The 26410-nt window shown below is 43.3% G+C and overlaps 1 protein-coding gene across 2 annotated transcripts in view; it reads right to left on the bottom strand.

The window, feature by feature from the left end:
* Nucleotides 1-8119: 8119 nt before the first annotated feature.
* Nucleotides 8120-26410, bottom strand: part of LOC127585085 (dedicator of cytokinesis protein 7-like) — a 133303-nt gene continuing 115012 nt past the window's right edge. For both annotated transcript variants that reach the window (XM_052042247.1, XM_052042248.1), the window contains 6 exons: nucleotides 24926-25015; nucleotides 20094-20330; nucleotides 16740-16883; nucleotides 14626-14732; nucleotides 13728-13895; nucleotides 8120-11822 (listed from right to left, as the gene is read on the bottom strand). In XM_052042247.1, the coding sequence (XP_051898207.1) occupies nucleotides 11780-11822; nucleotides 13728-13895; nucleotides 14626-14732; nucleotides 16740-16883; nucleotides 20094-20330; nucleotides 24926-25015 (789 nt within the window). In that variant the 3' untranslated portion in view covers nucleotides 8120-11779. The remainder of the gene's footprint in view (nucleotides 11823-13727; nucleotides 13896-14625; nucleotides 14733-16739; nucleotides 16884-20093; nucleotides 20331-24925; nucleotides 25016-26410) is intronic.

Genomic DNA, 26410 nt, shown 5'->3' with positions numbered 1-26410 from the left:
CCCAGTCTCTCTGCTCCTCTCTGGTTATATTGTTCATTCCCATTTCTTTCCAATTGCTCCGGCCCTGTTTTCTGGGACCCCAGCCAAACCACTTGGCCTTCGAGCCGCTTCCTTCAGGATCCCAGCATGGGCAATACATAACTTCTCTAAACTGACTTTAATTTTCCACTCCTTTTGCAATGCCCAACATTCAATGCCTTCCCCCTTGCTTTTCAGCTCTTTTACAGAAATGTTGCAGCAGGAAGGGGGATTGGTTTCCTCTTTGTCTATCTTTCACTACATTAAGCCACACAGTGGACAATCACTACTTATCATCTTCAGGCCTCACACTGTAGATGATCAATCAACATCCAAACAGGGACTTCAGTTGTGCAGTGGTGTATCTGAGGCAGGGTCAGAGTTTCCATCATCATTCTATGTCTAGAAGACTGGGAACTTGCCCCTTCTCTGATATGAGTGATTGGCTAGTTGGCTCTTTGCACCAAACTGTGTTTGGTGCTTTGACATTGGCAACCCATTTTTCAGCCTTTGTGGTTTACTGGCTTGGATTTTTCTATGCTTCTCTAAGTAGTGTTTTCATCTCTTTCTTGCTTGGTTTCCCATAGATGCTGGCTGCCCAGACCCTGAGCCCTCCCCAACACAATTCACCAATGACACCACTATTGTTGGCAGAATCTCAGATGGCAACGAGGAGGCGTCCAGGAGTGAGACAGATCGGCTGGTTAAGTGGGGTCGCAACAACAACCTCGCACTCAACGTCAGCAAGACCAAGGGATTGATTGTGGACCAGGAAGGGGAAGTCGGGAGAACACACAACAGTCTTCATTGAGGGGTCAGTGGTGGAAAGGGTGAGCAGCTTCAAGTTCCTGGGCATCAACATCTCAGAGGATCTATCTTGAGCCCAAGACATTGATGCAATCACAAAGAAGGCATGCCAGCAACTCTACTTCATTAGGAGTTTTGAGGAGATTTGGTATATCACCAAAGACTTGCAAACTTCTATGGATGTACGGTGGAGAGCGTTCTGACTGGTTGCATCACAGCCTGGTATGGAGGGTCCAATGTGCAGGATCAGAAGAGGCTGCAGAGAGTTGTAGACTCAGCCAGCTCCATCACGAGTACAACCCTCCCCACCATCGAGGACATCTTCAAGAGGCGGTATCCATCACTAAGGACCCTCACCACCCGGAACATGCCCTCTTCATGTTGCTACCATCGAGGAGGAGGTACAGGAGCCTGAAGACCCACACTCAATGTTTCAGGAACAGCTTCTTCCCCTCTAACATCAGGTTTCTGAACGGTCCATGAACACGACCTCATTATTCCTCTTTTGCACTTTTTTTTCTTTTTGCAATTTATAGTCATGTTTGTCTTGCACTGTACTGCTGCCACAAAACAACAAATTTCATGACATATGTCAGTGATAATAAACCTGATTTTGATTCTGATTCTGGAAGTTCAGGGTTGCAGATTTTCTTCTCAGAAGATGGGGTGGGAAGTTTGATCACGGTCATTTTATGGGAATGGTTAAATCTCAGATCAACCAGAGACTCACCTACGCAACATTGTCTGGTGGAAGACCACTCATTCAGCAAACCCCTCTGGAACTCTCAATTCCAGTAAGCTGTGGCCTCTTAATCTGAATACATTCAACTGAAATCAATCGATTTTGGACACTAAAAGCATCCGGGGTCATGTGGGAAGGGCAGGAGAGAGGAAATGGAGGGAAAAGATCAGACAGGATCTTTAATGGATGACACTTGAGGGGCCTATTCTTGCTTCTATTTTTAAGTGCAGCTCTGGCAGATCAATAAAGATGCCCTGGGAATTAATTTCTATAAAGGGAAAACACCCGAAGAAAAAAATGGAAAGATCATGAGGGGCATAGACAAGGTGAAAGCACATAGTCTTTTTCCCAGGGAGGGGGTGCTAAAAACAAGAGGGCATAGGTTTAGGATCACAGGCGAGAGATCTAAAAAGGACATCAGGGGCAGCTTCTTCACGCAAAGGGTGGTGTGTATTTGGAATGAGCTGCCAGAAATAGTGGTTGAGGAGGGGACATTAGCAACATTTAAAAGCCATCTCGATAAGTACATGAATAGGAGAGGTTGAGAGAACTATGGGCCAAATGCAGGCAGATGGGTCTAGCTTGCTGGACAACACAGTCGGCATGGACAAGTTGGGCCGAAGGGCCTATTTCCACACTGTATGACTCTATGACACTCATCCCTAAAGGAATGATAATTTTATACTGATCTATATAAGATAGGGAAATCACAGATTTAAAATGTATTCAGTGCTGTTAGGTTATGATAGTCACTCAGTAAATATGCCACAATGTGCCTCTAAGTCTTGATTAGGGAAGGGATATATTGAGGCTTGTCTCCAGTTCTTGCCGAAGAACCAGCAAATCCTGTCAGAAGGAGCAGGATACCATATTGCATTAGGATATAATACGCTTGGCTGCGTCGTCCCCATTGGTGATATGCCTGTTAGCATCCGGGTACGAAATAGCCTGGGTTGTATCCCCAAAGCTTCTTTACGAAGGATGGGAAATGTGGCATTATTTTACACTTTACGTAAATGGATATTTTGAGACATCCCCCAAGTACAGGGAGGGTCTGGGGACCTTGTGGTTCACATTTCATTTACTTTTATGGTAGATTATTGAGTTGATATCCCACAAATCAGTGGCCTGGATGGCTTCTGGGTAGTTAGACTGTTGTTGTGATTTCCTACCACTGCATCGAACTCCCCCTTTCTATTGTTTTATTGCTCCGCAATCACAATATCAAAAATAGCAAGCAAATTACTGGCTGTACCATGTCATAGCAAAATATAGAGGAGTTGCTGTATCAGTGCCTTTCAAACACATCTAACGTTCTCTGCCCAATAATGCAATGCATTAGGGAAGAGAAGACTTTCTGTTTAGGTACTCTTACCATCTCTATGATAAAATGCATGTGTGTCTTTTAATCAGAATCAGGTTTATTAGCACAGATTTATAGTTTGTGAAATTTGTTGTTTTGCAGCAGCTGTACAGGGCAGAGACATAAAATTACTATAAATTGCAAAATAAATAAGTAGTGCACAAGAAAAGGACTAATGAGGTAGTGTTCATGGGTTCATGGACTGTTCAGAAATCTGATGTTAGAGGGGAAGAAGCTGTTCCTAAATCATTGAATGTGGGTCTTCAGGCTCCTGTACCTCCGCCCTGATGGTAGCAATGAGAAGAGGGCATGTTCCGGGTGGTGAGGGTCCTTAGTGATGGATGCCGCCTTCTTGAGGCACCACCCCTTGGAGATGGTGGGGAGGGTCGTGCCCGTGATGGAGCTGGATGAGTCTGCAACCCTCTGCAGCCTCTTGTGATCCTGTGCATTGGAGCCTCCATACCAGGCGGTGATGCAACCAGTCAGAATGCTCTCCACCATACATCTATAGAAATTTGCAAATGTCTTTGGTGATATACCAAATCTCCTCAAACTCCTAATGAAGTAGAGCCATTGGTGTGCCTTCTTCGTGATTGCATCAATGTGTTGGCTCCAGGATAGATCCTGAGATGTTGATGCCCAGGAACTTGAAGCTGCTCACCCTTTCCACCGCTGACCCCTCAGTGAGGACTGGTGTGTGTCCTCCCGACTTCCCCTTCCTGAAGTCCACAATCAATTCCTTGGTCTTGCTGACGTTGAGTGTGAGGTTGTTGTTGCGACACTACTTAACCAGCCGTGAATGGTAAAGTACTGATGCACTGTCACACATTTTGCCCAGGAAGGCCACGAAATCGCCCAGTTACAGTAACTCTGCTCAAGTCAGGGCTGTGTTGGATAACTCACCATAATGGCTGCAGCCACAACACAACATCCGGAAGGTAATTTTCAACGATTCAGAAACAGCTTCTTCCCCTCCGCCATCAGATTTCTGAACGGTCCATGAACCCATGAACACTACCTTGTTATTCCTTTTCTTTGCACTATTTAGTTATTTTAGTAATTTATGGTAACTTTGTACTGTACTTCTGCTGCAAAACCACAAATTTCACATCATCTAAGTCAGTAATAATAAATCCGATTCTGATTCTTATTTGGTGCCCTACCCCTCACCTCAATATCCACTCCCTTTACAAACGGCACTGCTGTAACTGCTGTCGTACCTTCACAACACTCTGTAGTGATGCTCCAGGATTACTTTGGCCTGGCAGTCAAGCCTTACCAAGAACAAGCAAAGCTATCATAGGAACACTACCACCTCCAAGTGGTATATCATGTGCTTCTCTATCATTGATTGCCCAATACTCCAGTATTCTCCATTCAAAGCACATTGTTTTGTGAAGAGAAACCACTTGTTTTTCATGGATTGAGCAAAACTACTATCCCTAATTTTATCTCCTAGTGGAAAGGTCTCAAATGAAGGGACATAGTTTCAAGATAAAGAGTCAGTTATTTAAAACTGAGGTATATAGAAATGCCTTCAAAATCAGAATCAGGTTTATTATTACTGATGTACTGTATCTGACGTGAAATTTGTTGTTTTGTGGCAACAGTACAGTGCAAACACATAAAGTTACCATAAATTACTAAATAAATAGTGCAAAAGAAAGGAATAAGGAGGTAGTGCTCATGGACCGTTCAGAAATCCAGTGGTGTAGGGGAAGAAGCTGTTCCTGAATCGTTGAGTGTGGGTCTTCAGGCTCCTCCCCGATGGTAGTAATGAGAAGAAGGAATTTCTTCTCACAGAAGGTAGTAAATCTTGGAAACTCTACCCCAGAGAGTTGTGCAGGCTGAATCATAAGTACTTAAAGTGGAGGTAATACATTTTGCAAGATTAGGGAATTGAGGATTATGGGGAACTGACACAGAGGAGGAGATGAGGCCATATGTTGATCAGCCATGATGGTATTGAATGGTGGGGCAGGATTGAGAGGTCTCTGACCTACTCCTGCTCCTATTTTCTTCTGTTAACATCACCATCCATGTCTCACGAACAATCTTAAATATACAGAAGGATGCCAGATGCTGGCAGTTCAAATTAATTTTGTTTATTCCAATAACTGCTGAGGTTGCAAGTCATTCTGGTGATTTGGCCAGTAACCAGGTCATGGTTTAAAAATCAATGGCTAAAGAACGAGTGGGAGATGTTTTACCTAGTTTTCAGTTTCGTGAATGCTCAACCTGAAATGGTGATAGAGGCAGATTCTGTAAATAATTTCAAAAGAAAGTTGATAGCAATAACCAGGATGACGCATTCAGTTGGTTACAACCAAAGACCAGGAATGTGGGACTAAACAGAAATGCTTTTCTGAAGAGCCAGCACTGCCATCATGGATCGAACAGTCTCCTGATTTGTTGTAAAGTTTTATGACTTTACCTAGAGCTACCTGATCTTGGAACATCCTGGGTTCTGTTTGTACCTGGTTGCCAAGTTCCATGGAATGTAATGACTGCTTCATAAAGAACCTCATGATATCTCACAGACAGCTTCAAGCATGGAAATGTATAAAGAATTGGTAGAAACTATGGCTATTGTTATGCACCAGCCATTTTACTCATTGCAATATCCAGAACTTGCAATGAGATTTCTTTTGGTGTTATTTGAGAGCAGATTGCAAATGAAGGCAACATCCTTGGTATTGCAGCTTGCACCGTGTCACTACGCTCCAGCACCTGAACTTCAGAATCAATGAATCCTCAAATATCCATCTGAAAAATGATCAGATAAATGGAGCATTAATGAACCTTAATAAAATGCACCATATCAACACAGTCAATCAACACAAGTGCACCTCAAGAATGCGTGCTTAGCCCACTGCTCTACTCTCTCTCCACTCATGACTGTGTAGTTAGGCACAGCTCAAACAGCATCTATAAGTTTGCCGATGACACCACTGTTGTTGGCAGAATCTCAGATGGCGACGAGGAGATGTTCTGGAGCGGCATAGGTTGGCTGGTTCAGCGGTGTTGTGACAACAACCTCGCACTCAGTGTCAGCAAGACCAACTAATTGATTGTGGACTTCAGGAAGGGGAAGTCAGGAGAACGCACACCAGTCCTCGTTGAGGGGTCAGCGGTGGAAAGGGTGAGCAGCTTCAAGATCCTGGGTACCAACATCTCTGAGGATCTATCCTGGCTCCAACACATTGATGCAATCACAAGGAAGAAACTTCATTAGGAGTTTGAGGAGATTTGGTACCTCACCAAAGACTCTTGCAAATTTCTACAGATGTATGGTGGAAAGTATTCTGACTGGTTGCATCACCGCCTGGTATGGAGGCTCCAATGTGCAGGATCGCAAGAGGCTGCAGAGGGTTGTAGACTCAGCCAGCTCCATCACGGGCACAACCCTCCCCACCATCAAGGACTTCTTCAAGAGGTGGAGCCTCGAGAAGGTGGCATCCATCATTTAGGACCCTCACCATCTGGGACATGCCCTCTTCTCATTACTACCATCGCAGAGGAGGTACAGGAGCCTGAAGACCCACACTCAACATTTTAGGAACAGCTTCTTCCCCTCCACCATCAGATTTCTGAACAGTCCATGAACCCAACCTCGTTATTCCTTTTGTTTTGCACTATTTATTTTTGTAATTTATAGTAATTTTATGTTTTGCACTGTACTGCTGCCACAAAACAAGAAGTTTCATGACATATGTCAGTGATAATAAACCCGATTCTGATTCATATTTGAGGTTGATTGCTGTAACATCTTGTTATCCATTGTGCTGTTGGAAATGTAAAACAATGTCAGAGAGCGTAGTACTGAGGTTGTAACAGTTTTTCAGTGTACTGTTGGAGCTATGATAGTCAGATGGTGCAGTGGAAAGCTTTAACAGTCATATGGTGCAGTGTTAAAGCTGTAACACACCATTACCTTTTGGGGGGGGGGCTTTAACTGTGACATTGTCAGGTACTACAGCATTGTAAGAATGACAGACTGAGTTAGGCAGTTAGTGTTACAGCTGTGACATGTGCCAGATGGAGCAGTTCTAGACTGTTAACATATCATTCAAAACTGTAAAAATCAAGATGGTGTCATCAATTCTTAACATTTGGTCCAATTTTCCTGATAAAATGCTGCTTGGAATTGTTGGCATTTCTCCCCAAGCGTCTGGAAGTCTGGGACTTGTGCAAATGCAGAGATAGTGAACATCCTGACAGGTGCTCGCCACTACAGTGCAAACTTTGCAACTCCCAGGCACTTCTGCCAGGAAATCTGTCCGCTGAAGCTCTGCCAGTTTGCAACTGGTGCACGGCCAGAAACACCACTCATTTCAATGGAGGTGAAGAACCGTAAGGGACCCATGTTAAGTAGTAGGTAATGAATATTTTTCTGAATCAAGTTAATGTTCATAAAATACAAAACAATTATTGAATGTTTCTCCATATCAGAGACTTACAGAAAATTCATCATGTTTCACAATTTTGACAGCCTGCTAAGCCAGAGGGTGTGGCTTTGCAGGCAGCCAATGTTTTTTTCCAGCATTACTGTGGGTGAAGCTTGTTCTGGCCCAGCCATACAATGGTTGCTATAACTGGAAGGTCCCGTGCTGAAAAGGGCTTTGACAATATAGTTTATGGCAGTGCTGGGAAGTTCTGGGTGAGGAATCTGTTCCAATGAGGACTTAATAGGTGGGTCAGAGGTGAGTACAAATGGCTTGCCACTGTTGAAAAATTCCAATCTAGGCTGCATCACCTTGGTGAGACACTGAGTCTCTTCCATTAGACACACACATCTTGGTCTGCTCTGGAAACATTTGGAATGGTGTGCATGCATCCTCAAACCCAAGGAACAATACGCAGCACAGAGATCTTCAAAAAATAAACTGAAACAGAAATATTTTTCAGAGGCAAAATCTTTCAAAGATCAAAGTCTCTATTTTTAGCTTGGTCTGGTTATACGGAACTTGCTACTTGCATTGAAGAGATCAATAAAGAGCTTACATTGAGCAGCATCAGTAAATTGAATGCAGGCAGCCTTGTTTCACAGGATATTTCCAGGGAAGGGAGGTGAAGCATTGCAGATGGGCCATCCACCACTGTTTGCAGCTGGGAATCATCAATTTGGTGATCAGTAAAGTATGGGAAGAATTAAAAGAGTGACTGAATTGGTTGGTCTTTTTATTGACAACATAGATTATTACAAGTTGAAAAGAAAAAAAATCATTTCAAAGACATGATGCAACACCCCTCACCCTTTCGAATCCATTCCCAACCCACTCCCCTTCCACAACAAAACAAAGTGCAAAGGTAGTCTAGGGAAAAAAGAGTCAATAAATCAACCTGAGCAAAGCAGGTTGAAGATAGGTGGGTAACACATTGGAACCTGAGAACTCCCAGTGATGGTGCTTTGGAGATGGCCCGTAGCTTCATTCCATTTTGACTGAGAGTGCTTGTGTTCCAAGGTACAACAGCATTATCAACAGTGCAGAATTAAGTAAATCTGCTGTAAACAAAAAGTTCCATCCCATAAGCAACTTTCATTCAATTAAAAATAAATCATGAGCATTAAGGGTGAAGTCTCAGTCCAGCAACATATTCTTTTAGCATTCTCAATCAGTGGGGGTCTTCTCCTTCATGACTAGTTGATAATATAGTGAATAGATACGCGTATACAACCGAGAGGCACTTTAACGTATGCATGTGCCTGTATCCTAACTAAAACAAAAACAGACGGAAATTCGCTGAAAAACTTTTACACTATTTATTACCAGGTCTTGAATAATGCCCCCAATAATAAGGTGTCTAATGAGCCTTATGTGAAAGATGCCATATTAGTGCACATCACTCTTGTTCATTGACCTGCAAATGCATTCACAGAGTTTTCTTATTTCAAAGATTGAGTGGTTGCATCAATCAATGATGTATTTATGACAGTCTTGCTGGTAACTTTGATATGTTAATGACATATAAGGAAATCTAATATAAAAGACACAATAAAAAAAAGCAAATTGATAATATTTAGTGTCACTGAGTACTAGTTGCATCTCAGGACTGCCAATTTTTCAGAAATATACCAATGCAGCCATTACTATGGTACATCCGATCTGTATCCACTTCCTGCACAATAAAAGAAATGCGGAAGAATCCAACATTTCAGGCCCTCTCTAATCTCTTCTAGAGTTTAATCAGCAAAGCAGAATGGTACCAATCCCACTGTGCTCTGAAAAGGTGCTGTTCTATAACCTTTAACACTAGTGATATGGATCTAAATTCTCCCTCCTTAGCACATTATGGCTCTCTAATACAGGCCACAAATGTCTGATCACGTTTTGCAAGTTTGTGTGTGTGCGTTGTGTGTGGAGAGAACAGCAGAATCAACAATGATAATCCTTATCCTTCACCAGTGCACTACCATTTGTGGTGGGAAGTTACACTGGAGAAGTGGTAATTTGCTGATGTTTTGGAGAGGTACAAATGACAATACCGCCATCAACTTAATTGCTTGGGTGTTCTGAACACAGCACACGTAGTCTTTCCCTCCTGTTTCAGGAGGCTAGGGCTATGGAACACACATCTCTCTACACGTTTGGTAAATCTTTGGGAGTAGAGAAAAAACCCAGCCTAACAAATAGCTGAATAAAACCCCTGGTCATTGGAATTTTTAAAGTGTGTCAGAACCAATCAATCTTAAATAAACATGCTCTGTGTAAAATATCCCATTATATCTTTAAATAATCTGAATAAATAAGAATAAATCATATAAAAAGAGTAAAGTCTACAATCATCTATTTTTGAAATTACACAGCAGGATTAGATTTCAAATAACACATGACAGCAACAACAAAAGGCAATCTGGAGTCAACAGGAGGATGGTGGGTTTACCCAGCACTGCCTCCTAATCTGCATCAAACATTAAATGGGGTTGTAAAGGGAGCTGCCTCTATCCTGAATCTGATCACAGCATGTAATGGAAGAAGCTGGTGTAAAAGATAAACATCTGGGAATTCACCTACTTCTGGACCTTTCCTTACACATACTGAAGTCAAGAGGGGAAGGGAGAGCAGTGGAATTTGTTCGCTTTTAACTTAATGACAATTACGGACATACAAAGCACACATCATTTAACAGCAATAATAATGTGATAAAAGATGCCTAGCCCAGAGGGTTTCAGTCATAAAATATAGTAATGGATTGAATGGTTAAACTTGCAATGGATTTAATAAAGAGCAATGCTCTTATTTGGAGTTACATTTGAGCAGAGGTGCTTCTCTAAGGATTTAGGTGAGGTGATATGTTACTGCAGGCACCAGTTTAACCATCTAATGTTTTTATATTCTATTTAGAGTCCCTATTTTGTCAGTTAAACCCCTGAACACAGGCATGAGCATTAAACAATTGTTATTGTAAGACCATGACGTTTTTGATTAAAATATTCTTCAAAAACTTTAAACATTGAGTTTGCATCACTAAATGCAGATCAGACCTCTAACACTGCATTTGGTCATTCCCCTTTTGAAGTGACAATTTAGATAGAAGCAAAGAAGATCCTAAAAAAACAAAACCATCTCTTAAGATATGTTTTGCACCTCCATATATTCTCTATCTTCCTTTAGGAGTAACTTTTACTTTTAAATGAAGCTGCTGCTTGGTTTGCCACAACTTCCCCTCATCAGCTGGTCTGACAAGCGGTGACACCATCACATACCTTCCAACAAGCAGATCTTTGAAAAGGAGGGGGGCCTATTGGATTCATGTGTCAGTTGAGGTTGCAAAGTGAAGGACTGAACTGATATGTCAGACTCTCTCTAGTGTCACTTGGTGCCACATTAGCCGTTATGTCATCCAAACGACTAAATTATATCATTAAAACAAACTCCAAAGGAGGAAAGCAGTGCAAGAACTGAGCAGGAAAGAAACAACACCTTTCATTAGGGAATAACTTAATGATGTCATTCTTCAAGAGGCTGTATTAAACCACTCCAACTCATACTTAATGAAAAGGAGTTAACATTTGGAATGATAGGGTGATTATTTAGTGGTTCTTAAAATGTCATTAATACACAAAATATGTGCACAATGGAAACAGTAATCCAGTAATAAATTATAAAAACAGATATTGGATGACTTAAGGCAGCGATTGGTAGGCACCAGAGTGGTCCAGTTTGTTTTTCAAGATATTGGTATTTGATTTTGTGACAGTGTCGACTGAGGTTGTGTTAAGTATCATGCTGCCAACTTAACCAGTGCCAAAGTGCATCCTTCCTGAATTTCAAAAGATACATTCACGACAAGGAAACAAAAAATTCTGAGAGATCAGTGACCACCTCTTCACATCTTACTGTAGGTCAAACCTTTATGGTTGCTGCCGGTGGCTTTTTTAGTGTGAGAGTGCACCATATAATACTGTACAGGGCACAAGTGCATTGGACAAGGAAAGGACATCAAATTAGACAACAGCCTATGTCAGCGTCTAGGTGCAGACACAAGACATGAAGACAATTTTGTTTTAAATACTCGGGCTACTAAAATGTCAAATCAATCGTGGAATGATGTCATGACCACACAAGAAAATCTCACGCAAATCAATCAGCCAGACTCACGTGGAACTATGATTCTAATTTTGAAAATGGTTTCCTGTGACAGGATTGTGAAGCTGAAGATGCAGTTATGTGCGGTCTGGATTCCGTAGACAACTGCCTTAAGTTGAACGGGTCCTGAAAAGGAGGCTTTAAAAAGAGGAAACTCTCTATCCTCTGGCCTTGATCCTTCTACATTCATCCTTCATACTAGGTCCTTCATCGTCGAGAGATAAAACAAACATTTTAAAAAAAGCCTCCATCAGCTCTTTAGATTTCCACTTTACGTAAGCTCGATCTACTGAAAGAATTTCTGAAATAAAGCAAAAGCAAGGTTTAAGGGCTGTGGGAACATTACAGTCAACTAACAAACACTGTCTTTCCTTAGTACTCTTTGATCTTAAATCCATCATGAAAATCCTGACTCATTTGTGCAGTACAGCAGCTCTCTAGTGATCTGATCATAAGGTACAGTTCTTTAGAGAAACAAAAGGACTGCAGGTGCTGGAATCTAGATGAAAAACACAATGGTGCCGGAGGAACTCAGCAGGCCAGGCAGGATCCGTGGAGAAAAGCAGGAGGTCAATGTTTCGGGGCAGGACCCTTCTTCAGGACTGAAGATAGGAAAAGGGGAAACCCAATATATAGGAGGGAAAAGCAGAGCAGTGATAGGTGGACAAAAGAGGAGAGGTGGGGTGGGCACAGGGAGGTGATAGATAGATGCAGGTAAGAGATAGTGATAGGCAGGTGAGGGGGAGGAGGGGAGAGCAGATCCACTGGGAGGTGGGTCAAAGGTAAGGAGAGAAAGGAAAAAAACATAGAAAAATAGAGGCTAGGAAAGGGAAGAAGAGAAGAAGCCTGGTGGGGGGGGGGGGGGGGGGGGGGGGTGGGTTGTGGGGAAGGTGGGTGGGGATTACTTAAAGTGGGAGAATTCAATGTTCATGCCGTCAAGCGGCAAGGTTCCAAGATGGAAAATGAGGCACTGTTCCTCCAGTTTACACTTGGAATGCTCCTGGCAGTGGAGGAGGCTGAGGACTGACATATCAGTGATAGTGTGGGAGGGGGAGTTGAAGTGACTGGCAATGGGGAGATGCAGATACAGTTCTTTGTGTGTGACTGCAAACACTAAATATCTTAAGATTGACAAGAAATAGGAGCTATTGAGCCCTCTGCACCAATCAATAAGATCAGTGTGATCTTATACCTCCATTGTGCTCTCTGTGGAGGAGCAGGCAATAAAGGTGGGAACAGAGAGGCGAGTGTGTGAGGGGAGGGGAAGCTAGTAAGAGAGGAGCAAGAACTGCAAATGGAGATCAAGAGAAAGTAGGAAAGAGCAAGGCCAAGGGAGACAGACAGTTGATCAGGTTATGGGGGAAGCTGCAGATGGTGGGAGCCCCTAAGTCAGAGGGGGAGTGAGGAGGTTGGTGGTGTGTGGTAGGGGTAATGGACTATATTGAAGTTGAGGGGTGGCGAGAGCAGGGTGGTGATGTGTGGGGCAGGTTGGTCGAGGGGGTGTGAACAAGATGGGTGAAATGAGAAGGTCGGGTGGAGGACTGAGGAGGTTGGGTCTGAGCTGAATGAGTAGTTGGGGGGTAAATGAGCAGTCTTGGGGGACGGATGGTGAGTGAACAGTGTGGGGGAGGGGTAGGGGGAGTGAGTGAGCAGTGTTTGGGGGCAGTGTGAGCAGTGTGGGGGGAGAGTTGGAGGTGAGTGAGCAGTGTGGGGGGAGAGTTGGAGGTGAGTGAGCAGTGTGGGGGGAGGGGTGGGGAGCAGTGAGTGAGCAGTGTGGGGGGGAGGGGGAGAGGAGCAGTGTAGGGGAGGGGTGGGGGTGGTGGTGAGGAGCAGTGTGGGACGAGGGGTGGGGGGCAGTGAGTGAGCAGTGTGGGGGGAGGGGGAGAGGAGCAGTGTGGGGGAGGGGGAGAGGGGTGGGGGGTGAGGAGCAGTGTGGGACGAGGGGTGAGGGTGTGAGTGAGCAGTGGGGGGGGGGGGGGGGGGGGGGTGCTGTCCACAGACCTGGGAGAACAGGAATCATGAACAGCAGGAACTTTTAAGAACATCATTTGCTGGAACTGAGAGAAGGAAATGGAAGTGGCCGGGGGGGATGACGGTCAGAGAGAGACCGTGCGGTATGGGTGAGTGAAACTTGAGTTTCAGAACAGGTTAATTTAGCCAACAAGGCCCTGCTCTTAATCCGGAGAACTGCATGAAGGTCGCTTACCGGTGACTTGTATTGGGTATAAGGTTCTTGTATAGCTGGGGAATCTTCCTGTTGATCATGGGCTGGAGAGACTCTTTCAGTCGGTGATAGTTACGCTCCAGCTCTCTGTGGTATTCCTTCTGGTCTGCTCCAATCAGAGTCTTGTTCTTGCGCAAGGCATCATCACATCTACAGACAAACACTACTTATTCAAGTGCATTCCTATTTAACTTTTCACTATTGTAAAATTAGCTTTCAAGGCAGCAAGTGCCATCTGATATTAGCTGCAGCAACACAGGGTAAGTTTGATCCTCAGCCTGCACTTCTTGTCAGGTTATACGTGATATGTGATATTTATTTATTAGTCACGTGTACATCAAAACACACAGAGAAATGAATCTTTTTGCATTACTGAGAATGTTCTGGGGGCAGCCCGCAAGTGTCGCCACGCTTCCAGCACCAACATAGCATGCCCACAACTTCCTAACCCGTACGTCTTTGGAATGTGGGAGGAAACCGGAGCACCCGGAGGAAACCCACGCAGACACACGGGGAGAACGTACAAACTCCTTACAGACAGTGGCGGGAATTGAACCCGGGTCGCTGGCATGGGAACGTGGGATGATGCTCATCTGGAGCACCAGCAGGTCTATTGCTCCTCACATTGAGGTAAGAGTGACCACTACCTAACTAGCAGCTGCTGTTCATCTAAAAAATACACTGATCAATCAGATGCTAACTCATAACTGTGCAGCATGAGAAGCGGGTTCATCAAGCTTGTCTCTGCTACAGGACAGCAGATGTTGTGAGGAATTTAAGGGATAATTTAAAAGGGGCACATCTGGTGTTCGCACAGTTAAGTTGTGAACGGCAGTGCAGAGTTAATCAGCACAGTGTAGACACAAAGACATCGACATACCGCTTCATGAAGTCTTTGAAGCAGAGCCGTAGCTTGTTGTGATGTCGGAAGAGTTTGGGGTCATCTGGAATGTCTGCCAGGAAAACTTGGGCCACTTCCAAAGGCCCCTGAGAGAGTTCCAAAGAAAAACCAGTATTATTTCAATGACACATCTGTTACAGCTCTACAGTCTGAAGGATTGTTCATTACTTTCAACCATGAGCTGGTTTGACAATGCTATAACTCAAAGGTGAAGGGCTATAAGAGGTTGGAAGTAAAATGCTAAGAATACACAGGATACAGTTTAAAAGATCTATAGTTTAATTCCTTCCCACCACTTTCCCAGCTGTCCTACTAACACACTAATTCTTTTCGAATACGGCTGCATGGATAGCAGCTGCTCCCTCAGCGCAGGCTTTTAACAGTGGTCTTCTTCATAGACAAGCGAGGGGTTCTGATTGCCAGGGCTTCGTTGCCAAGTGCAAACCTGTGCCCATTCAAGGTCTACATTGGATAGTAGCAGAAATCCTAGTAAGTGCTCTTTACCCTCCCTCCTATGTCACTGAACCCTCCCTGCCCCACCAGAGTCTTCAAGGTCAACTATAAAATGCCTACCAATCACCAGCCTGAGATCAAATAACTGCGCAGAGGACAGGAAGCAGACCTAGAATGTGTGTGTGTCTGGAATGCTCTGTACTTGCTTGCAGAGTGCGATTTATCTACATTGTCATTCATGCTTCATCTTTCAAGGGCCAACAGTTCTATCAAAAGATGTACCTCAACATGCAAGTTTGGTAGTAAAGTCATACATTACAGATCAGAATTGACATTTTAAATGGTTGCAGGCTCAGAAGCCCCAGCTGCAGAATTAACCCAACACACAGTGAAAGCTGCTGGTAGGGGGGAGTATTCCAGTTTGTCCTAACTGCACTGCTGGAGGAGTGAGTGAGCTATGTTGCCCAAAACCTTGTGGTGTGGAGGCCCAAAATCAGGTTCTGGGACAAGTAGGGGACAAGAACAATTACAGGCACAAGAGGTGTGACCTCGGCTGAATTTAGAGAGCAAGCAAAGGCTAAGTTTGCAAGCAAGATTCAGCCAGGGAGTAGAAGTGACTTTGGACCCTTGAGGGTAGGAGCAGATAAACAAGAAAAATATAAAACATACAAAGCTGACATTTTTATAATAATTAAACTTTACATATTGTTAGAAACTGCTGGGAAAAAAATAAGCAGAAAGTTGCGCAAAGAGCAATTGTTTCTGTAGCCAGTCTGCCGAATGCAGCTTAAAATAGCACCACAGGGAGGTTTAAACAGGGACAGTGCTGTTTCAACCAACTATAAGCCCTTGAGTCAGTACTCATGATTGAGAAGTATTGTTAGTTTTGTGATATGATGTCCGATAACAATCAGATGAAAAAATATTATCACAATATAACTAAGTCTTAGAGCTATCCCGCATATAGCATGAAGCAGAGTTAGAAAAATAAATGGTCTTCCACTACATCAACCCGCATTCATGAATCAAACTCAGGCAGGTCATGGCTGCAGACAGCTTCTAAATTAGGGAGTTTCAGCAATTTTGAGATGTCATCTTTAATTTATATTGCTATAGGACCTGATATGAACTCTCACTGAAAATGCATAGTAATAACAATTGCTCATGACACTTATTTATGAATAAACAAGGCTAGCTTAAGGATCATTCAAGATGATGCATATTTGGAATCCAGCATACATGTGAATTCAGGCATGTATTTTGAGTGAAGTAAATGGTTTGCAAGGGTCATACCCCACTTGCGAAAAGGAGCAAAGGAACTGCATCAATGCCACTGAGCTAATGGCAATTTCCTTCAGCTCCTTGGCAGCTTCCATGCAAAACACATTATATACATGTCATACCTACAGCATGCATACACGCTGCCAAAAAAACCAAATTTTCTCACCACCGAAAAATGCTCCACTGCACTCACTGTTACCCACACTGCAGGAACTGCCAGAAGTTAATGAGCACACAATTCTTTTTATCCAAAATGGAAAATAAAAATACTTTATTCCAAAAGAGAGAACATAACACTAATTCAAAAGGCAAGAACATAGACACTTTATTCAAACACAAGAAGGACACAGACACTTTACCTGGTTGACAGTGGTTCCCACACTTCCCTGCAATACCATCTGCAACATCTTGGCATCAGCTGGATCCTGGTGTGTGGCAAAAGCCAACTCCTGGGTCTTCTTTTGCATGTCCTCGATTGCAACTTCGATTGGAATTAATATAATCTGAAAATGGGAGAAAAGGAAAGGGAATTTAAGAACATTGCGTCTGGAAAGGCTTTTTAATCATTTCTTGCATTTGCCTCCTCAGTGGCAACCCCCAGTAATCAAGCGCAGGGATCAGATACCCCTTACCTTGACAGGTATCGCTGGTGGAAGACTCAGTACAAGTCCCTGTAGGACTGGTGTCTCCCCCTGCCGATCTATGTTTATAACAATCGAATTACAGCCGGCAGTGTAGGAATCCTGACTGAGGATTTTTAGTAAATGACAAGAAACCTTTACTTGAGGTTGGTAAATTGGTTTATTATTGTCACATGTACTGAGGTACAGTGAAAAAATTTGTTTTGTATGTCATCCATACAGATCGTTTCATCACATCAGTACATTGAGGTGATACAAGGGAAAAGCAATAACAGAACGCAGAACAAAGTGTTACAGTTACAGAGAAAGTGCAGTGCAGGCAGACAATAGGGTGCATGGCCATACTGAGGTAGATTGTGAAGTCAAGAGTCCATCTTGTCATACAAGGGAACCATTCAATAATCTGAAAACAGCGGGATAGAAGCTGTTGTTGAGCCTGGTGGTACGTGCTTTCAGGCTTTTGTATCTTCTGCCCGATGGGGGTGGGGGGTTGAAGAGAGAATGTCCGGGGTGGGTGGGGTCTTTGATTATGTTGGCTGCTTTACTGAGGCAGCGAGAAGTGTAGACAGAGTCCATGGAGGGGTTTGAAGGATTACAGTAATCTTAATGTTATGGATGATATTAGGATTCTGTGCCCTTTCTCTTCATCACCCTCATGTTACGAGATAAAACTTGCATACACTCATGGCTTGTCCCTGATGGTTGATCTGCTGATGATCTGCTCAAACAGGTCAGACTTCCCCATCTGCAGCTCACCTGCCAACATCTGCTGGTGACTGACTAGGTCATGTTTTCTCAATGTACAGCCTCTGTGTCTGAGAATTCTTACCTTTAAGATAAAACAAGTGGAACTGCAGCTTACTCTTTGATCTCGGGGTAAGTTTTACAACTATTACAATGGTGATGCACGTTTTACTCCGGGTGCTCTGGTTTCTTTCCCCATTCCAAGGACGTACGGGTTAGGAAGTTGTGGGCATGCTATGTTGGCGCTGGAAGCATGGCAACACTTGCGGGCTGCCCCCAGAACACTCTATGCAAAAGACGCATTTCACTGTGTGTTTCGATGTACATAATAAAGATATCTTACGTCTTAAGTTTCAAGTGGAAATATAAAATGATGTATTCACAATGAGGTACAAACCAGTGAGGAAATGGAAACTGGAAACCCCCCAATACCTGCTCTCTGCTCATACACACAGGTCCCAATACAGCAGTTTACTTTATTCGCAAAACTGAAATGCCCTTTGAGGGCTTTTTCTCAATAGGCCTTGGTTCTATAGTTTTTGACAAGTGGGAGCCTATTTTACGACTGTGGTTAAAATGATAACTCTATGTACAGTCAAAAAATCACACTGGGTCAGGTATACGGCTCCATTTTTCTCTCTTTGTCCTCACAGCTCGTATCTTCGGAGCTTTGGTTTTCTCAGGGCTCGAAGGACACTGCATTTCTGGGACCATAAACTGTCTTCTGTAGAGCTGCCCAGTCCCATTAACATAGCTACAGCCATTCATTGTTGCTACATGCCCCTGACCAAGACTTGAGTTATGGAGAGAGGCAGAGCAGGTTGGGACTGTTTTCATTGGAGCGTAGGAGAATGAGGGGTGATCTTACAGTGCTGTATAAAATAATGAGGGACATAGAGAGGGCCAATGCACACAGTCTATTGTCCAGGGTTGGAGAATCAAGGACTAGAGGACATAGGTTTAAGGTGAGAGGGGAGAGATTTAATAGGAACCTGAGGGGCAACTTTTCCACCCAGATGGTGGTCAGTATGTGGAATGAGCTGCCAGAGGAAGTGATTGAGGTAGGTACATTAACAACATTTAAAAGGTACTTGGACAAGTACATGGACAGGAAAGGATTAGAGGGATATGGGCTAAATGCAGGCAAATGGGACTAGTTTGGATGGTATCTTGTTCAGCATGGATTGGTTGGACCGAAGGGCCCGTTTCTGTGCTGTGTGACTCTGTGACTTCCCTTCTTTGTCCTTGTCCCCTCTCGTGTTCCTTCATCATAAATTTTCTGAACCAGTTACTTCAATTCCTTTTATATCACGAGATTACTGATGTGACAACTGTTGGGGAGAATAGCAAGACTAAGGGCAGTGGACTGCACCTCCAGCAAAGATAGTGTCAGAAATGATACTGGTTACCTCTCCTTCAACAGTGTGTGTTTGTTTCTCTAGGATGCCCAATGCAACGGGATCAATCACATTATAACAAGCTTGCATTTTGGATCTTCAGCCCTTTGCCACTTCTGCCTCTCACCTTCTAGCGCTATTCCCACTCTCCCCTTCCTCACCTGCCTATCACCCCCTCTCCCTCCCCACCTGGATCCACCCATTGCCTGCCACCTCTATTTTCATTCCTTCCACTGCTGGCACACTGTGGATGCAGCGTGTACCATCTACAAAATGCACTGCGGTTCCTCATCTAGATTAATCCTACAGAACCTCCCAAACCCACAACCTCTACCATGAAGAAGGACAAGGGCAGCAGATGCATAGGAATACCACCACCTGCAAGCTGCTCTTCAAGTCTCATATATTGCTGCTCCTTCATTGTTGCCGAGTCCTGGAACTCCCTACCAACAGCATTGTCTCCACCAGAATGATTGCAACATTTCAAAAAGAATGCAATGGTTCAAAAAGGTATCTCAGCATCACCTTCTCAAGGGCAATTAGGGATAGGTAATAAACGAATAAGTTAAAAAAAAGGAAATTTCTGAAAACAGGTAAGGAATTTGCTAGCAATAATGTAGGTTATCAGTGACCAGGAATGCTACCTAAACATTCAGAGTTATGGTCAATGAAGTTGCGTTGTTAGCTTATAGATTTTTTTTTGCAGAGTCATTTTTCCTGGCTCATTTTAGAATTATTACATGCTATCAGTGGATAAAGCTGTGAACCTGGTCTGACGAGTATTAAATTACATGCCTCAGGATCTTTACAAATTAGTGTCAAGGTTACAAAGCCATTAGCAATCTTTCTCAAAGATGGAGATAACGCAGCATAATGCAGCAAAACCTGTACAGAGCTGGAACTGAAATCTATCTTGGAACAAGAACCTTACCTCTTCCTTGTGAATGACATTGATCCTGGTTTTGATATAGGGGAAGGCATGTGAAGTTGTGAGGATCGTCTTTCGTTTGTACTGCTCATGCAGGTCTCCGTGGGCACGGCCATCTAATGTAAAGGGCGTGCAGTACATGAAGCAGCGCAGGTTATAATTTTTGTCAAAGTAGGTGATGCGGTCTTTCATTTCATAGGTGTCAAAGAATGGTTCAACGTATGTGATCTGTATGTATGCCTGGAAAGAAAAATGGATACTTCCTAATGGTTACAAATTTAGCAAGTTAAAATACTGAAGAGGGAATTATAACGATTAAAACAAGGTTGATCAGCCTAAGGAGCATGTGCTGGTGCTCCAGATGAGCAGCATCCCACGTTCCCATGTCACATTCTTCCTCTCTCCATCTCCCTTCATGTCAGCAGACCTGGCAGTGAACGCTACAATCTCTCAACGTTCTTCTCTTCTGTTTCCTAAATTTCCTGCATTTCATTTTATATCCATTTCAGCTCAATAACTACCATGTCCTATCCTTTCATTCATAAAAACAGAATTGGAGCAGGAGGCCATAGAGTAATACGGCATGGAAACAGGCCCTTTGGCCCAACTCCTGCATGCTGACCATGGTGCCCACCAAGATAGTCCCTTCAAGTCTACTCTGCCATTTATCAACATCACAGTTGATCTCAGCACCATTTTGCAGCACTAAACCCATATCCCTTGATTCTCTTAATATACAGAAATCTGACGATCTTTGTTTTTAATGAACTCAGTGAATGAGCCTCCACAGTCTTCTGGGTTGGAGAATTCCATAGATTCTTCTGCTGAATTAAGAAATTTCTCCTCATCTGAAACACACTACCCCTTATTCTGACTCTTGCTCCTAGATTCCTTGGCCAGGGAAAACATTCTTCCTGCATCCAGCCTATAAAGTCCTGTAAGAATGTTTTCTGTTCTTCTGATCTCCAGAGAATACAGGCCTAGTCTACTCAATCTCTCCTCATGTGCACACCTGCCACCCTAGCACCAGTCTAGTGAATCTTCGCTACATTTGCTCAATGGCAAGGAGACCAAAACTGTACACAATATTCCAGTTGTGGTCTCATCAAGGCCCTTTATAATTGCAGTCAGGTTTCCTTATTCCTGTAATCAAATTCCTTCTGCACTGTATCCCCTCTACTGCCTTAACATTCTTCATGTAGAGTGGAGCACAAAAGTGCATTGAGTTCTCCAACTGTGGTCTTCCTAAGTTTTTGCATTAATACATTGCAACTTTTATATCTTATGGTTCACACAGTGAAAAGCAGTGGCCCCAGAACAGAATCCTGTTGAACACTATGACCCACTTTCAACCAATTTTGCCCTTCAAAGCAGTTTTTGTTTAACCTAGTTTGCTACCATTCCCCTTCTTCCACACCTCTTAACCCTCTACAGCAGCTACTGTGTGGTGTCTTGTTAAAAGGCTTCTTAAATACCATATTCAGCATGTTCTTCATTGCCTATGGTACTATCAGACATGTCATGGATGATCTCCCTTTCAGTATGGAGTGCTACTGGTTATTTTCTCATTTGGATATTAAGCAATTTAATTGTCAATTAATGATTCCTACATTTGACATAACAGATTTTCAGCAAACTGTAGCTTTCCAGGATGACTTAGAACATAGAACAGTACAGCACAGGAACAGGCCTTCTGGCCCACAATGTTGTGCCAAACCAATTACATTATAAATAAAATGCCCAACTAAACTAATCCCTTCTGCCTACACAATGTCCGTATCCTACCATTTCCCTCACATTCATGTGCCTATCTAAGAGCTTCTTGAATGCCCCTATCATATTTGCCTCCACCACCACCCCAGGCAGCACATTCCAGGCACCCACCACTCTCTGTGTAAAAACCTCCCCTGCACATCTCCTTTGAACTTACTCCCATCACCTTAAATGCATGCCGTCCGGTATTAGACATTTTAACCCTGGGGAAAAGATACTGGCTATCTACTCTACCTATGCCTCTCATAATCTTATAAACCTGTATCAGATCTCCCCTCAGCCTCCACTGCTCCAGAGAGAACAACCAAGTTTGTCCAACCTATCCTCACAGCACATGTCCTTTAATCCAGGCAGCATCCTGGTAAACCTCTTTTGCACCCTCTCCAAAGCCTCGACATCCTTCCTATAATGGGGTGACCAGAACTGAACGCAATACTCCAGACGTGGCCTAACTAAAGTTTTATAAAGCTGTAGTATAACTTCCTGACTCTTGAACTCAATGCCTCGACTAATGAGGGCAAGCATGCCATATGCCTTCTTTACTGCCCTATCAACCTGTATAGCCACTTTCATGCAGCTACGAACTTGGACCCCAAGATCCCTCTGCTTATCAACACTGTTAAGGGTCTTGACATTAACAGTGTACTGTCTCTTTACATTTGATCTCCCAAGGTGCAACACTTCACATTTGGCCAGGTTGAACTCCATCTGGCACTTCTCCGCCCATATCTGCAGCTGATCTATATCCCGCTGTATCCTTTGCCGGTCTTCTACACTATCCATAACACCACCAGTCTTTGTATCATCAGCAAACTTACTAACCCACACATGTACATTTTCATCCAGGTCATTTATATACATCACAAACAGCAGAGGTCCCAGTACAGATCCCTGAGGAACACCACTAGTCACAAACCTCCAGCTGGGATAAGTCCCATTGACCACTACCCTCTGTCTTCTACGGGCAAGCCAGTTCTGAATCCAAACAGCCAATTCACCGTGGATCCCATGCATCTTAATCTTCTGGATGAACCTCCCATGAGGGGTCTTGTCAAACGCTGTACTAAAATCTGTAGACAACATTCACAGCTCTACCTTCATCAATCACCCTCGTTACCTTGTCAAAAAACTCAATCAAGTTAATAAGGCATGACTTGCCCTGCACAAAGCTATGCTGACTGTGCCTAATTAAGCTATGGTCTTCCAAATGCGCATAAATCCTATCCCCAAGCATCCTCTCTGAATCCTCTTCAATTCCCTTTATCAGAAAGGGTTCACAGAAGGCATGGTCCTGCTCAACCAAAGCCTGAAATATAATTGAAGACACAATAGACTGCAGATGCTGAAATCTGGAGCAACACAAAACGCTGGAGGAACTCAGCCGGTCAGGCAGTGTCTGTGGAGGGAAATGGACCGTCGACGATTCGGGTTGAGATCCTTCATCTGGTTCCGAAACATCAACTGTCTTTTTCCCTCCATAGATGCTGCCTGACCTGCTGAGTTCCTCCAGCGTTTTGTGTGTTGCTCCTGAAATATAATTATCAGACATTCTACTGTTTTTTCCTCTGTTTTCCTCAAAATCTTTAGTTGCATATCATCAGAGCCTGTTATTTTTCCTTCTTTGATTTATTTCCCTAATACTTTCCTCTTGCTTATCACCTTGCTTATCAGCTTGCTTTTAACCAACTTAGGATTTATCTTTTCCTCAATATGAAGTGACAAAGTTGTTAAGTTTTAAGTATCCTTGACAATTTTAATTTATTGTCTATTAAACACACTTCCTCAAGTACGTGAGCAATTGTGAAATTTCTAGTTGTGGCATAACACAATCCTCACATGTTGATGGCAGGGGAAAAATCTGCTGCTTCACAAATGCTGCACATAAACTCTCCCAGTGTTGACAGAGTGGCCAAGAGGTGCTGTAGTACAATAGAGTTCTAGATCTGGGGAGGAGGGATATTGTTAAATTGCTGATGGGCTTTAAGAGTCAATGAAAGAGATTTTCATCATAGGTACAATATAAAATGAGACTGAATAATTTTAATGCAATCTCTGGTAGATATACATCTATCATAGAACTTCATTATGTAATTTGAGCCCAACAAGACCCAACTATGCGTTGTGTTTGGTTCCGGTTGGGTATCAAAAAAAATTGTTTACTTGGGCTTGGCTCAGGCTCGGTTTGCCATGGTTGGACTGGGTTCAGGTCAGGTTTTAATTTTACGCCTGAGCAGGTCTCTCGTCCACTGCATGATTCCTGTTTTGGTACAGAATGAGCAATTTCACAGAAAGTGGCAGGTGTGGAAAATCTTAGGTTGGTACAATAAAGGGACTACTGAGATTGGAACAAAGGCACATGGTTGATCCATGGAATTTACCAAAGTACATTTGTCTTGGAAGTGGCTAAAGGTGGTAGTTAGTGATGAGAAATGATACATAGCCAGCACCAAAACTTCTTAACTGGATCACCTGAGTAATAACTGCTCAAATGCGGTGTACTAGACAGAGTCATACAGCACAGAAATGGACCCTTAGTCTCACTGCAACCATGCCGACCGTTTTGCCTATCTACACTAACCCTATTTGCCCACATTAGCTCTGCATCCTTCTATACTTTGCCTATTCAAGGCAAAGAAGGCGGTTGTACTAAGTAAAATACATTGGTTCTAAATTACACTAAAGGTGTTGGAGGAACTCAGCAGGTCAGGCAGCATCCATGGAGGGAAATAAACAGTCGACGTTTCGGGCCAAGACCCTTCATCAGGACTGGAAAGGAAGAGGGCAAAAGCCAGAATAAGGTGGTGGGGGGAGTGTGCTCCTCCCCTTCCCCCCACCTTATTCTGGCTTCTACCCTCTTCCTTTCCAGTCCTGATGAAGGGTCTCGGCCCGAAACGTTGACTGTTTATTTCCCTCTGTGGATGCTGCCTGACCTGCTGAGTTCCTCCAGCTCCTTTTGTGTATTGCTCCAGATTCCAGCATCTGCAGAATTTTTTGTGTCTTGGTATTAAATTAACTGTTGACATTTCTATGGTCAGTAATTTTACCATCTAAATTGCTGTTACCTTGTTAGGATCCAGTTTAGCTTTGTCGACTGGATTAGAATCTTTGATAATCTCAGCAGCCTCTTCCCCAAACCGGTCCCGATAGAACTCCTGCCACAATACAGAACAGTATAAATTTGGGGAGAACAAGAATACAATACAGAATCCCATTTTACCACTGCACCAATACTGCAGAGCTGAAATCTTGTTAAGCCCCAACATCAGCAATACAGGGAAATATAAATTACTGGTTTTACCACTGTACTACAGTGCAGGGAAGTGCCAAATTCCAGTTAAACTACACCGCCATCAAACAAGTCCCCTGGTGTTACTGTTACAGATCCATCCCCACTCCATTTGCACCAGTATGTTACACTCCTTACAATCAATACGCCGTTGGTATCTGACTATCAGGAAATAACTGCCCTCAGCCTTCCTCTACTGACTGAAGCTGAGCTTCGATACTGTGAGGGCATTCCCAGTGAACACATAATATTCAATTACATTGCATTAGTTAAAATGTTGAAGTCCCAAGTTACAGAGCTGTAAGAGGTAGTGATGTCACTTGTATCTCAGTGGAAACACTCTCATTCTAAGTAAAAGGTCAAATTCTCAAACACCTTTCCAAAAATGAATGTAAGATCTCGGTTGATAAACCTGTGTAATTTGAGTCAGTGCTGCACATATTGTCAGAGGTACTCTTTGTTAAAGAGCTTCTCATATGGACACCAAATTCCGATTGTGCTATATTTGAAGAAGAGCAAGGGAATTCTCCCTATCATCTTGGCCAACATTTATCACTCAATCAACAGCACTTAACCAGATTAACTTGTTGTTAACTCACTGCTGTTTTATGTGCAAATTAGCTGTCTTGTTTCCTGTCTCACAAGGGTAACTACACTTTTGAAATAATTCATTGGCTGGAAAATTTTGAATACTCTGAAGCTGAATAAAAATTCAGTGAATGGCAGAAAGTGGGGGGGGAAGGGTTTTCACCAGCTCTATGTAAAAGTAATCTACCCAGTTCTACTGTCCACACTCTCCCCATAGCTCTGCAAATTCTTTCCTTTCAGATACTTCACCTAGTTCCCCTTTGAACACTATGTTTGACTCAGCCTCCACTGCTACCTCTAGCAGAGTATACCAGATCCTAACCACTCATAAGAAAGATTTTCTTCATGCCTCTTTTGCTTTTTTTGCCAACACCTTCATTCTCTCTCTTGACCCTCAACCAGTGGGGATAGTTTTTCTCTCTCTACTTTGTCTATATCCTTCCGTGATTTTACATATTTCTTTCAGATACCCTTGTAACCTCCTCAGTTCCAAGAGAACAACCCCACATCCCAGCTCCTCATTTTCCATCTTGGAACCTTGCGGCTTAATGGCATGAATATTGAATTCTCCCACTTTAGGTAATCCCCACCTCTCATTCTCCCCTTCCCCACCAACACCCCCCAACAACCTTGCTTCTTCTCTTCTTCCTTTTCCCAGCCTCTTTTTTTCTTT

The sequence above is a fragment of the Pristis pectinata genome, chromosome 31 (assembly GCF_009764475.1).
Source record: "Pristis pectinata isolate sPriPec2 chromosome 31, sPriPec2.1.pri, whole genome shotgun sequence".
Taxonomy (NCBI): domain Eukaryota; kingdom Metazoa; phylum Chordata; class Chondrichthyes; order Rhinopristiformes; family Pristidae; genus Pristis; species Pristis pectinata.
Note: the sequence above shows the minus strand (reverse complement) of the source record. Positions and strands in the feature narration are given on the sequence as shown.